The sequence below is a fragment of the Euprymna scolopes genome, chromosome 10 (genome assembly GCF_053919585.1).
Source record: "Euprymna scolopes isolate OS-2025 chromosome 10, ASM5391958v1, whole genome shotgun sequence".
NCBI lineage: Eukaryota > Metazoa > Mollusca > Cephalopoda > Sepiida > Sepiolidae > Euprymna > Euprymna scolopes.
This window is the reverse complement of record NC_136491.1, coordinates 20,655,849-20,670,947: the sequence shown is the minus strand read 5'-3', so window position 1 is coordinate 20,670,947 and position 15,099 is coordinate 20,655,849. Positions and strand designations below refer to the sequence as shown.

Here is a 15,099-nt window from a genome sequence, read left to right as displayed (position 1 = left end):
GTATACTCCTTTTTAATAAATAGGATCTCCCGATCGAATAATTTATTATCTGGAAACCGTGACACATGTACGTACGTATGTTAAAGGTTATATCGTATTAATATATAGATGCTTCTTTATTTACTGTAGGTTAATGTGTATGTGTGAAAATATAGAAAACTGTTCTCCGTGAAAAACCTTTGCCCTGATCTGGGGCTCCATGGCGTCCTGAAGTTTGGGAAACCCTGATATTTCTTTCAGCGCCAAAGGGTTTCAATTACTGTTGAGAGGACTTCTTTCCTCTTGGCCTTTATTGTTTGCAGTTCTGGGAGGTCTCCATTTGAGAAGAGGTTAGTTTATTACAAATCGTTTGGGAATACCGACGAGGCTGCCTAGACATTTTTATTTTTTGCGCACGAGAGTGCTGGCTCTTCAAATCCCACTTTCCAACCCTTGTGTCACATCTTCTCGCCGTGAACGTTTATGAATTAAATAACCCAAAAGGGTTGATTTGTTATAAAAAAAAAAATTAAAAAAATACGAGAGCATTAGCTCAACTACAAATAAAGTTTAGTAGAAATATCACCCACCCCCCTCCAACCAAGTATTTGAAAGTGTTATCAGTATGTACGTGCAAAATGAATGCCGAGGCTCAAAATGTATAAACATTTTGGTTCCTCCCTTTACTTAAAAAATTCACCAAAAATCAGAAAATTAACCAATTTTAATGATTTTTCCAGTATTTATCAAACATTGATCACGGAATATAATTAATTCATTATTTTTATTTGAATCTTAACGGAAACGTATTATTTTGTTTTAACAAAAAATACTTTCACTAAAGTTATGTTTTTTTTTTTTTTCATATGGGGTTCACCGCTTATCAAGGCCCAGAGGCCACTCGAGGATAAGGGTTAATGGGTATACATTAGTCATTGTGATTTTAGCGTAGTAAACATTAGTGGGAATTTTATAACTTGGATTACTTAGGGGGACGATTCAACAAGAACTTGTTTACGTTGGATTTGAAGACAATCAGATTGTAGTCAGCTGGAAAGCAGGCAAACGGAATAGAGTAGTATTAAAAAAAGAATGAATGAATTTATTTTTGATTTTTTATGAAAATAAAGCATCGTTAATTATAACAATTTTTTAAAAAAATTATTAAATTTTTACAGGAATATTACGAAAAAGACCCTAAGGTTCGTATTAATGAATTCGATATAACTCGAAGAAAAATGAATTTCTCGAACTACCGATACTATCATTGAATTAAGCATTGTTTATTTAATATTTTCATACAAAAAATTATAATTGCAAAAAAAATATTTCTACTTTTTTTTTATTACAGGTTTTGCCTAATTTTTATATGTACGATTCTAACATTTCCTTTGCTTGCATGAATGTGAAACTTTCGGCGTAACATAATTTTTATATGATAAAACTTTTTTTTTTAATTTGAAAGCAGGAACATGGAAAAATGATTAAATTAAAAAATCGTAAAAATTAAACAAACGTTCAAGATAGGAATATGCGGATGCACAACTAGGAGAAAAAAAACAGCACCTCTATTTCCCTTTAAGTACCTTTCGACTGTCTAAGATTTTGGGCTTCCGTCTAATTCATGTGACGAAGACTTTTCTTTCAGTTGAACGAAGCGAGAATCTCTCGCTTTTGAGGGCTAATTAAGCCATTTTTTGTACTAACAAGATGTGGGTTTTTTTTAATTCAATATCTTAGTACTTTACTTTATTTTACTAATTATCATTGAAATAGACCCAGAAAAACTAATATTTATCTTTCAAAGAATTTTTACAATGAATTTATTTAACTTCAAAATCAAGCTGAATTAGCTCGCGGTGGAAAAATTTTTCATAACTTTTTTTTTTCAAGTGTGCAAATATTTTTTTCCTTTTGGAAATTAACTTTAGACTTAAACTTTCAAAAACAATCGAAAAGTAGTCGGATACCTACAAAAAATATTATGATAAATTGGTTTCAAAACTATGTCCCCCTATCTTTATTCCGCCATTTTGGCCCGTACCTAATAATCAGCTCAAATCTCGTGAAGAACACCAACCTGTGTGGAGTCGTATGTGGTTCCTCAAAGTCGACGATTGGCTAAAACTTCGGTTGCAAAACTTGCAGATGAATGGTTTTTCGAGCGTGTGGATTCTCATGTGTGAACGCAGATTGCTGCGGGAATTGAACCCTCGCCGACACAAGACACAGTGCAGTCGCGATCCGACGATTTGAGATTCCGTCGTTGTCGTCGTTCCTGTCTGGGACTTTGACCTATTAGTGGTCGATTGCTGTGAGCTTTGTTGCTGTTGCGGTTTCGGCAGTTGAGGTAGTTGAGGTAGTTGCGCTTCTGTTGTCTGTGGCAGGACCGGATGAGGCTTTAACGTTCGATTATTATTGACTGGGGCTGAATCTGGCAACAAAGAAACAGCTGTCATTATGCAATTTAACAAAAAAAAAAACAAGATGAGAACAATAGTTCAAACAATCGAAATGATACAAAAAAATCAATCCTCATCTAAAAATATACAAACATCATATTTAAAAAATGGAATGGACCCGGGTTTATTAAAAAAAAAAAAAAAAGAAATAGACATGGCGCTATTTTTCACCATTCACCAATAACATCCAGTATGAATGCACCTGAAGACGGTTGGAGGTTACATCGGCCGAAACGTTGTGGGGGAAAAAAACAACCAAGATGAAAACAATAATCCAAACAATCAAAATAATACGAAAAATAATTATCAATCCTCATCTCCAAAAACATACAAACATCATATCCAAAAACAAACAGTTCAATATTTAGTTGGTTGTTGGTTGTTTTTGTTTTACGGCATATCAACCCTTTTCGGATTATTTAATGCCGAATCCAAAGATTTTGAAGAAAAAAATTTTTTAATATAATATATTTGTTGTTTTCACATCGGTTTCTATTTAACCCACAGTTGGGACCCTAACAGGTACTACCACTCCGGGTCAGAGTGGACCTGGGAGCAATGGTAATTAAAGGGTGGCTCCACACTCCCCAAAGTCCACAAGCTGGGGCCTCACCACTGGATATAGTTTAAGGTCATATCCACGACCCCCATTGAGGGACTTTTAACCTCTGCAGGGGGGCAGTCGGCGTATTCTAATGCCCCACCGAGAGGGCCAGTTCAATATTTATTCAACTCATAGCCAATTCTCCAAATCTTATATATATATATATATATATATATATATATATATATATATATATATATATATATATATATAAACCTTGTCTGTTTGTCTGTGTGCGGAACAGGTTCTTCTGTGTTAACTTTTGAACTTCATAATGGAAACTTGATATATATGTGATTCGAATCTATAGAACGAATAAGAATTGGTTTTTTAACGGGTAAAAATAGCTGCTAAGGGGCTAAAATTGTAAAAAAAAAGTTGGAGCCTGGTGTGCGTAAGTCGACTAACCGCATTACTTTTACGCATGCGCAAATATACATTTATACCTTTAACAACGTTATTTTTTTTTAATATTTATATGTGCATGAATTTAGCCCAGATGGTAACGAATAAGGCTGGAATGTTACATGTTTTGGTTTCGATTCTAGCTGATAGTACCTAAGTAATTGTCAAGTCGCAAATAGTAGGATGTTCAAAAACCACGGAAAACGATAATGTAGAAAAATAATTATTAATGAAAAATTGTTTTTGATAAAGCTTGTATGTGAAATAAATGTTGCTCGACATTTTGAATTACGTTTGTCACGTGACGTAAGCAACAAAACTTAATTATCTCCCCTGTCAACATAAGCCTTTTTTTAGTAAGCGAATACAGTGATTTCGGCCCTTTCACAGATTTCTTTTTTCATTAATAATTATTTTACTACCTTATCGTTTTTCGTAATTTATGGATATGTTACTACTTGTGACCTGACAATTACGTAGGTACCATTTGTTTCACTTGAAATTCAATATATTTTTATCGTTTAGAAGTGCAGCCAAAGCACTGAGTTCCATGGAAAGGTTTTAATAAACACCATGTTTCATACCGTGAAAATCTATATTAAAGTTGAATATTTCTTCCTTCTCACATTTATGTTAGCATTAAGTTTATATAGTTATTTATGGCGAACCCTATACAATAGGTAACGTGAACGCGCTTATATTTACCTGTAATCCATGTATTTCGTTTCAAGGAATCCTCGCAGGAAAATACACCTGGGATTCCCATATAGGTTGGGTGGGCAGCACCGTACCATACCAGCAGTTCATGATTGGGCGGAATATCCTAGATTCAAAAAAGGAAAGAAAGAAATGACAAGAGTTCTTCGTTGAAAATAATTTCTATGATAAAATTTCTTCGTTTAGAAAAAATTTTTCAAAATGAATTTTGACGAGCAATCAAAATGAATTTCAATGACGCAATGGATAGCGTCGTCAAAGATGTTTTCCTGAAATCTCGCTAAATAATATAGAAATATTTACGCGACTACAATCTTTCCCATTGGATTTTTATCATATCCTTTTTCTCCCTTTCTTTTTTCGCTTTTCCCCTTGAATCCTTTCAAACTGTTCAATGATTTTTTTTTATTCAAATATGATAAACTTCATATTATTTGTTTCTTCTCATGCATTAACCTGCAAAATTTATTGTATATTTTGCAAACCGCTTCCCTCTGATGAGAAGAATTGCATTCTTCGAAACTCCATGGAATAAGGGGTTTTCTTGTTTTATTTGTATTTCTTGTCGAATAATTAAAATTTTATATACCTTCCTTATAGGTTTATAAGTGTTTTTGAAAATGTGAATACATTTTCAATACTAATGAATATTCCGTGTTTCATACACTTTAGGACTCTTCAGGCTTCAGGCGCATAAGCCTGAAGAGTCCTAGAGTGGATGAAACGCGGAATAATCAGTGTAGCTTAATCGCCATATATATTTTATAACTTACTAACTAGCTCTAGCTACGTATTGAGCACTTTTGAAGTAAATACTTAAAGTTTACGCATAAAGTTATACTTTCGTATATTAATTTCATGTGAGTAAATGAAGTAGTTTATTGTATATTTTGCAAACCTCTTTTCTCTGATGAGAAGAATTGCATTCTTCGAAACTCCATGGAATAAGGGTTTTTCTTGTTTTATTTGTATTTCTTGTCGAATAATTAAAATTTTATATACCTTCCTTATAGGTTTATAAGTGTTTTTGAAAATTTGAATACATTTTCAATACTAATTGCGATTAAGCTACACTGAATATTCCGTGTTTCATCCACTCTAGGACTCTTCAGGCTTCAGGCGCATAAGCCTGAAGAGTCCTAGAGTGGATGAAACGCGGAATATTCAGTATAGCTTAATCGCCATATGTATTTTATAACTCACTAACTAGCTCTACCTACGTATTGAGCACTTTTGAAGTAAATACTTAAAGTTTACGCATAAATTTATACTTTCGTATATTAATTTTATGTGAGTAAATGAAGTAGTTATATATATATATATATATATATATATATATATATATATATATATATATATATATATATTAGTGTTGGGACGATTAATCGGAATCGGGAAACGGAAAAATCGGAATATTTGACGGTATCGGAATCAGCATCGGAATGTACTGATTTTCCGATGACAAAACGATTCTTTTAATTGTCTTTTTTTACTTGATATTGCTTGTTTAAAGCTAAATCTCCCATTGCTGGTAATAATGATGAAATAATAAATATTTATTGATTTGAAATCACCAGTGAAGCAGTGAAAGGAAAACATTTGCACATTTAATATGTGTATTTCTACGGTGATTGGAGAAGAAACACAACTATATAGTTAAATATTTAGAGATTTCTAAAGAATCGGAATCGGTAATTGTATCGAAATCGGGAATTTTGTACGGAATCAGTAATTGTATTGGAATCGGGAAAAAAATTGGAATCGCCCCATCACTAATATATATATATATATATATATATATATATATATATATATATATTAGTGATGGGGCGATTCCAATTTTTTCCCCGATTCCAATACAATATATATATATATATATATATATATATATATATATATATATATATAATTAGTTTATTTTTGAGAGGGGGAGGAGAAATCCAGCAAAGTGCTCAATTATAAGGAAAATCCGAAAATAAGAGTGTTTTAAGAGATTTTTAAAGAGAGTCTCCGTCAAAAACAACTTACTCCCTCCTCCCTTTTTGGCCGTGCCTACTCTTAAGTGTTTTACCTGGCAACGCCGGTAAATAGAAACAGCGTCAGTCAAATTATATCCCCCAAAAGAGATTTCCAGTAAAATGTTTTGCGACATGATGGCTAAAAATTTGTAATTGATCCGTAATTGTTTTGTAGACACAGACATTAATAATAAAAAAAATAAAAATAAAAAATAATAATAATAACAATAATAACAACAACAACAACATTGCCCATAAAATAAGCCATTATAATTCTCGTGTTTTAAATTATAATCCATTGTTTTAAATATCGTGGTTCACGCTCCGCCCTACACAGATGGTTGGTGGTAAAATGAGTCGCAGTTGATTGGATAGCTGGTACCCGGTCAGCTGTAGTTTCCACGCCCACTACGATATCGCATTACGCAGGCAGCTAACAAAAAAGTTGGGAGGAGGTGGCTGCCGGTTTCACTTTCAACTGATGATATGGGCGCGTCTCATGATCCGTCAAAAATGTAATTAATCTTTTGTGTGGTGGAGGATAATCAGGGTAATTCTTGCAACGGATCCGCTGGTAAGATTTTTTTTTTATATATGATACGGGTGATTTGGATGGGAAGAAAGAGAGGAACAGGGGGGGGGGGGGAACGTTTTATCGTTTAATGTCGATTTTTATTAATCTTTTTTTTTATTTTATCATCATTCTCTTCCCGCCTATGAATTTTTATTGGCTTATCTAAAATACAAAACCTGTCTGTATGTTTGCTAACTGTGTGTGTGTATATATATATATATATATATATATATATATATATATATATATATATATTCACGTGTAATCACCTTTTTCTTCACCATATTCCCTCTGCTTCACTTTTTTGTTATCAAGTAAGATCTTTGACTTACTTGTTGTTTCATCAAATACTTTTGTATGCAAAATCCGACCCCGCATTTTGCTAATTCCTACCCTCTGATGAGAAGGAAAGTATTTCTTCGAAACTCCGCGGATTAAGGACTATCCACTTATTAAGTGTTTCCTTTTCAGATTAAATATGTTTTTAACTCTCTTTCTAAGTGTTTTTTAACATGCTTTATTAACTGTTTGCTCCTATATATATATATATATATATATATATATATATATATATATATATATATATATACTAGCAGGCCACCCGGCATTGCCCGGTCGTAAAATACGCATAATTATATTTTAATTAATGCAAAATTCTTATTGATTATAAACAGAAATTCTGTAGGTATTAAACATAACGTTAAATTCCTTTTAAAAAATGCAGTAAAAAACAACAACAAAAACAACGGAAATACTGAGACGAGACATGTGCATGCGAGTGTTGTGTTTTTTTTAAGTGAGTCAAGTACGATAACCATTAGGCCAGCTTGACATGGTACTTATCAAGTATTTTTAAACCTACTTATTCTTAAGATAAGAAATTTGTCATGAGAGCCAATTCACCCATTCGTATTCATGAAGCACGGAAGCAGTTGACAAACAGATGAAAATCCAATGCCCCCCCCGTACCAATTTTTTAAATTTTGACCCCTTGGCAGCCCTCTTTTTCAGATGAAAACTGATTAAAAAGTTTTCCTCATGTCTGAATACTCTATATACCAACTTCCAAGTCTGCAGATCAAACATTCGTAAACATAACGGTTGAGAAATATTCTCACACACACACACACACACACACACACACACACACACATATATATATATATAGATAGATAGATGTGCACTAATGAGTCTTCACTTATCAAGGCCAAAAGTCACGCAAGGATAAAGGTTAAATTATCGCCAGCTGAGTGATGAACAACACAATGAGAAGATTGAAAAAAAAAAGATGGGTGAATGGACAAAATTTGATTATTTAATCTCGACGAGTGTTTGTTGACATTGAACTTGAAGACTACTGTGTTGTAGTCTGCAGTGAATCAATCTCGTAGAAATGTGTTCCACGGATGAAAAGTCCTTAAAAGGAAACATCATTCATAGAAACTGCGGTGTTTTCTATTTGTTTTTGTTTTTGTTTTGTTTTTTGTTTTTTTTGTATACAAACGAAGAAGGAAAATGCTTATGGGGTAGTTCTTGATGGAAACATTGTGGGGAAGACGGATTGGAGCTCAGTCGAGCATTTTCCATGGACATGAGGATGGAGTAAAGAACAACTAGTAATGTATGTGTGTATGAGAAGGAGAGAGTCGGCTGTAGAGAAGACTTAACTATTTTCAACTTTTAGGCCTACAAACTTTCACTTGTTAAACCATATCCATAACTTCAGTCGTGCAATCTCTATATACCCCGCACCATTGTTTACTATTTATAAATCTATGTCTATATAAAAGAAAGCGAGTCAGATTTTGAAAGTGTTGCGAGCCTGTCTCTGCTCTATCGTTATTTTCATAGCAAGTGCTCGACTGAACTCCAATATATGTTTCACCCCCCCCCCCTTGCCAAACTTTCATAAAAAATACTCAATTAGCTACAACCACTGTATACGATTTGCCCCACTCTCTATCTGTGCCTAAATCTAAACACAGATTCCATAAACAAAGCTTCTTTTCCAGAATTGTCCGCCTTCAGAACACTGTTCTGATGCGTGTTGATAATGGCTTGAATTTAAGTTCAAAATGAAAAAAGTACATTATCATGGTGCGAAACATTCATTTCGACCGCACCCCTATCATATCAAAGAACTTACTGTTGATTTTAAATGTTGGGCCTTTCGGCTTGTGTGGTAATAAAACTTCTCAAATGTACTTGCGATGTTAGGCTGTGTAAGGTGTTAACTTTAGTCAAAATCGCCTGTTCCTCCTTTCATCGGATTATTTCGATTATTGATTATCGATTATTGATACTTATCGAAGACATTCCGATATAAAACCTATCTAAAAATGCTGCCAGGCACATAAAGTACCTTCCTGTGAAATTTGTAATAGTAAAGATTATACCAATAACCAGTGCTATGTTCAAATATAAGCCTTTACATTTGTTATTTGTCTATTTTATATGTAACTAGCCCGGGTGTTTGGAGGTGTGTCTTGAGCAAAAAAAAAAAAAAAAGTGGTAGTAAGTAGGCAGGCTCGAACCCATACCGCGAAGGAGGAAAAGAACTTAAAAAAAAAAAAAACGTGACGTCTTTGTCGTTGCGTCCATCGCCAAACCGGAAGTGGCGAAGGTTTAATTAAGGCTGGACAATCGAAAAGAAGGGATGACATTCGAAAATATCGGCGAAAAAAGCGAACCCCTCCTTGTAGAAAAGTGCCTAGCTGAGGGTGAAGGAATTAATGTTTTTAGCTAATTTTTCGATATTTGTCGCCCGAAGGGTCGTGCTTCAAAACAATACTGATCTCGTTAAAATCCGTTGCCTCTGTCGAAAGTTTTAGGCATACATACATACATACATACATACATACATACATACATACAGACGGGTGGGATTGATATTATGTAATAAAGTTTAAGCACTAATTCACACAAATCTATTTGGTACTTATTTGTCTTATTTATCGCTTGTTTTCGAATAAAATACAAATTGCCGAAAATTAACGACAAAGCTTCGTACTCTTCCGGGAACACTCGTCTATACAAGTAAGCGTTTCTCTAATGTTTTGTATTCATGACATTAATTTTCATCATTTTTACTTTTTTAAATTTGTTTTATTTTTTCCATTGGAACAATTTCACGAACGTTTTTAAACGGTTGTCTCAACCTTCAAATAATTCCTGTAATCCGACTTAAAAAAAATTTTTTAGAAGAAATGCTCATTTCTTCAAGCATTTAAACCCCAAAATTATGAACAAAACTTGAATAGTTCTAAACGTTCTTTTTGTCTCATGAAAAATTTCATTTTGGTCACCCATTTTTGTTTTTTGTTTTTTTTTGTCAGCCATTTTTATTCTTAAACGTTCAATGAATTATGATTGCAATTGTTATTTTGGGAAGATTTAATCCCAAGGGGATGATCTCTAGATTTGGTAGAATTAGTCCATATCAGATTAGTCACATCACATTAGAAAAATATGTTACGAGGTTGGAAGGATTATTTAAAATAAAAATAATAATTTCAACAATTTTCCATTCGCCTCGTTTCCATTTTTTTTTTTTTACTGCGTTTTATTTTATTTTTGTTTTCTTTGCTTTTTTCTTCGCAATGAAACTAAAAAGAATGTAATAATATTTAATAAAAAAATATTCTGCTTTAATAAGGTATTTTTTTTTATCATTTTAGTAATTTTCTTAAAGCTTTTTGTCTTATTTAAATTTATTTTCTTTAAGCTATACACAAACAATAATTCCCTCCTCCCTCTAAAAAAAAAAAAATGATGCGATTCACAAATAAAATATCTATTCTTGGTCAAAAGTGGAATCAATCAACGATATAATTTACTAACACAAAATAAACGCATAAATATTCATTAGTTCTGGTATTTAGTTATGTTTGAAAAAAATTATTGTTCCAATTAGACCTATTTTCAGATGTCAATTGTCGACTAGTTTGGCTGGATTCGACACGACGTATCTGCTGGAAAGGCCGTCCTGTTATTCCCAGTGGTCAAGCGGTGAACTTGAAGTCTTCACATTATAATTAACATTCTTCTGGAGAGATAAACTGGTCTTTCCGGAGTAAAATTTTTAGCCACAAGAAATGAACAACAACATGGCGGGCGAACTTTATGAATGCTTTACTATAAAATGATGGTGCTAGCAGATCAGGCTGTCTGAAGATACCGGCTTACTAACCTAAAATACACCAAACATTGATGCTATAGTTTTGTCCTTTTTCAAAACTCAATCCTGTTATGCAAAACCAAAAACCAAACCAAACAATTTTTGGGTTTGTTTTACTGTACACATAGATTCGAAAAAGTTGTCAAAAAAACAAATATATAACAAATAAATGTTATCAAAGGCAAGATAAGTTACTTTTCTACCTAACTGGATAATGTAACATGTTTAATCAGCTCGAAAAACATACAGTGTTTACCGATGTAATGGAAAATTTTTAATGGCAGCCGACTCTCTTTTTAAGGCGGTAAGTTTGGGAAAATGAGTTTAAATAAAAAACCAGACAAAATACTGTTAGAAACCCGTTCAATATATGTTACCGTGACATAGGCTGACATATATTCGGCGGGTTTTTAACAGTATTTTGACTGGTTTTTTATTTATAATTGCTTTTCCCAAACGTACCGTCTCCGCCATTTTGAATTTTCCAATACGTCGGTAAACACTGTATGCTTTTCGAGCTGAATAAACATATTACATTAAATATAAACACTAAAAACATATCCAGTTGGGTAGAAAAGTAACTTATCTTTCCTTTGATAACATTTATTTGTTATATATTTGTTTTTTTGACAACTTTTTCGAATCTATGTGTACAGTAATACAAACCCCAATTTTTCTCTACGAAACAACCAAACAAAACACCATGAATATTTATTTTAAGATATAAAGAACTTTAAGCGTATATTTTGTGTGTGTGTGTGTGTGTGTGTGTGTGTGTGTGTGTGTGTGTGTGTGTGTGTGTGTGTGACAAAATGACTGGATTCGGCGTTAAATATCCCGCAAAGTGTTGATATGCCGTAAAACAAAACAATCAAAGATCCACATTTTACTGAGTTTTTGTTTCTAACCTTCTACCATTCTGTGCTGTTTGACCTCCCTCCTCTTATTTTATACGGTTTCTCCGTTGTGCAAGGGCGCTGTTTTACAATCGTTCATTGTGCAGGGGGAGACAACTCTCTTTTACTAAGAGATTCTGTCATTTTTTTTTTTTTTTTTTTTTTTTTTCGTCTCATAATTTAGGACACTTGATTCGAAAAGTAAATGTTATGGTAAGGTTTTTATAAAATTAGTCTTTAACTTAAAAAAAAATAACAAGAATTAAACTCTTTAATAAAACAAGGATTAAACTTTTTACAGCTACGTTTACAATTCGTCTACAACTATTATGGCATTTTCATTTTTTTGTTATGTTAAAGTTGATGTTGGTGTTATTAATATTGTTACAGTAAAGAAAAAAAATTAAAAAGAAAGTCGCCGCAGTTTTAAAAGCTCCATCCTTCTTTTATTAAAGAGTTTCATTATTTTATATTTTTTAATGTTAAAGACTAATTTTTTAAAAAACCTTATGATAACATTTACTTTTGATCTAAAAAAAAAAAAAAAAAAAAAACGTTGCTGCAGCTTCTTTTTTAAAATGTTTTAATCTAATGAAAATAACGTTGGTTTTCTCTTAATAGTCGCGTACAGACTACATTTCGTATAATTACTGTTATCAACTTTGTTAGATTAAAAATAATTTTCGTTGCAGTTTTCTTTTTTTTTATGTTTTGATTTAATAAAAAAAAATATCGTCGCGTCCTAAATCATGAGATGAGAAAAATGAACGAATCTCTTAGTAAAAGAGAGTTGTCTCCCTTAGCACAATGACAAATTGTAAAACAGCGCTTGTGCAAGTAGTATAAAACGGACGAATGATAACTCACTTATGGAGAGAGCATGTCTTATTCAGATTGTTCAGAAAATGTGTTACCTTGGTGATATTATTGGAGCACAAGATGGAGCCGGTTCTGGTGTGAAAGCCAGAATCAAGTGTAAGTGGAGTAAGTTCAAGGAACTTTTGCCATCACTAACTAACAGAGCGTTACCACGGTGAACCAAGAGAAGAGTCTATTAGCATGTGTATGCAGTGTGATGATGTACGAAAGTGGAATCTGATCAGTGAGGGTTGAAGACATGCGTTGCATGGAGAGAAATGTGTAACGCAAATCTTAAGGACTGGATCAGATCTGATGACAGTAAAGTAGAATCCCGGGATACGGTGGCCCTAGGATATGTTTTTTTTTTTCAGGTTACGATGTGGAATACGATGTTTTTTTCGATCTCAAGTTCCTGTATTTACCCCGCCTTACGGTGTTATTTATAATGTTATTTAATTATATACATGTGTATTATATACTGTATGTATTTTGTTACTACTTTCTAATGCCGTATACTGGGGTTCTAACGTGTAAAGACCTGCGTGCAGAAAAGGAGATTTTGATAGTATGGCCGTATTTAAAGAATGGACGAGGGTCATTGGATTAATGAAGAAGACTTTGATGGTATGGCCGCATTGAACGAATGGATGAGGGTTCCTGGATTAGGAGATGTAGGATAATTAATTTAGCTGGGTCGGCACACGGGAAGGCCAAGGGAAATATGGGAGCGGTTTATAAAGATGGACTTGAAAGAAGGATAAATAAATACTTGGTCTGAGATAAGTCAGTTTGGAAGTCAATTTCTAAAAGTTGTCCAATATATGCCAGCATGTAAAATGGACGTTAAACCAATGGAGTTGTTTTTAGTTCTATGGCAACACTATTTTTAGTATAATCGATTATACAGAGTGATTGGAAATTCCCGATTTTAAAATACATATAATTTGTTTTTGTAATATCACTTGCACTTCAGCCCGGCTTTACTCGGACCCTATGTACTCTTCAAAACTTATGTACATATATATATATATATATATATATATATATATATAAAATGTTTTACTCATGTCCAGGTAACCTACATCTAAAATTTCAGGTGTTTAGACGCAAAATTGGCGGGGGGGGTTGATAGAGTCTACAAAGGTCAACTCTTTCAACTTTGACCTCTTGGCAGCCAAATTTTCGCCCAAAAACTGATTAAAAAGCTTGCTGCATGTCTGAATATCCTTTATGTAAAATTTCAAATGTTTAGACCCAAAATTGGCTGAATAGTTTTCTAGAGACCGCAAAGGTCAAATTTTTTTAACCTTGACTCCTTAACAACTAAATTTTCGGCAAAAAAACGATTAGAAAACTTGCCCTATGTCTGAATACACTTTATGTAAAATTTGTTTAGACCAAAAATTGGCTGAGAGTTAATTTTTTTTTAATATTGATCCCAATTTTTACCCCTTAACATTTACTGTTTTAGGCTTAAATCAAGTTAAAAAATTCTATCCATATCCAAGTAACCTATATCTAAAATTTCAAGTGTTTAGACACAAAATTGGCGGAGGAGTTTGGTAGAGTGGTCAACGGTAAAATCGTTTAACTTTGGTCCCTTGCTAGCCAAATTTCTGGCCAAAAACCGATTAAAAAGATTTTTCCAAATCTCAATACTCCTTATGTCAAATCTCGAGTCTGTAGACTGAAAACTGACAGAATAATTTGATAGGGAAGTATACACACACAGACAGACACATCACATACAATTTCACTTTTATATAAAGATAGATTTATGCAAGTTTTTGTAATATAATTTATAGAATACAATCGTATTAATGAATATAAGAGAAAAATAAAAATGCATGGACTTTTATTCAAAATTTAATTGATTTTACAAGAAACTCTTGCGGAATGGTAGTCATGAAGACATGTATTCGCCTTTCAAGTTCTTCTTTCTAGGCTTGGTTGAGTAAACTTGTTCTTTCAGCCAACCCCAGAGAAAAAAATGTCGCAGGATGGCTATTCGTGTGAACTGCGGCGACCCATCCATCTTTCAGGGAATTGGGCACTCAGCCATTCACGAACAACCATAGCAAAGTGTGTAGGTACGTCATTATGTTGATAGATGAATTAGCCAATTATTAGTGCTTGGGACAATGTTGAATATTTGATTTTTATACAAGACTAGCGGGGGGTACCCGGCGATGCCCGGGTGTCTTGAGGTAAATCAAAACTCCGGGGGGGGGGGGGGTTAAATAATAATAAAAAAAAATATTTTGGTAGGTGAGTAGGAGAATCGAACCCGTACCCTTGAGTTGGAAATTAATGTGTAAAAAAAAAAAAAAAATTCGATGTTACCATGGGGCCACCGCGACATACAGCGTAGATGTGTTTGAATTTATTTATCTAACTATAACTATA

The 15,099-nt window shown here is 33.2% G+C and overlaps 1 protein-coding gene across 1 annotated transcript in view; it reads right to left on the bottom strand.

Annotated features, from left to right (window-relative positions):
• The window catches only part of LOC145286372 (PR domain zinc finger protein 12-like), a 78,144-nt gene that overhangs the window by 5,359 nt on the left and 57,686 nt on the right, over positions 1–15,099 (bottom strand). Inside the window, exons 4-6 of the mRNA XM_080135305.1 lie at positions 4,156–4,273; positions 3,108–3,133; positions 2,060–2,267 (exon numbers count right to left, since the gene is read on the bottom strand). Of these exons, the coding sequence (XP_079991431.1) occupies positions 2,060–2,267; positions 3,108–3,133; positions 4,156–4,273 (352 nt within the window). The remainder of the gene's footprint in view (positions 1–2,059; positions 2,268–3,107; positions 3,134–4,155; positions 4,274–15,099) is intronic.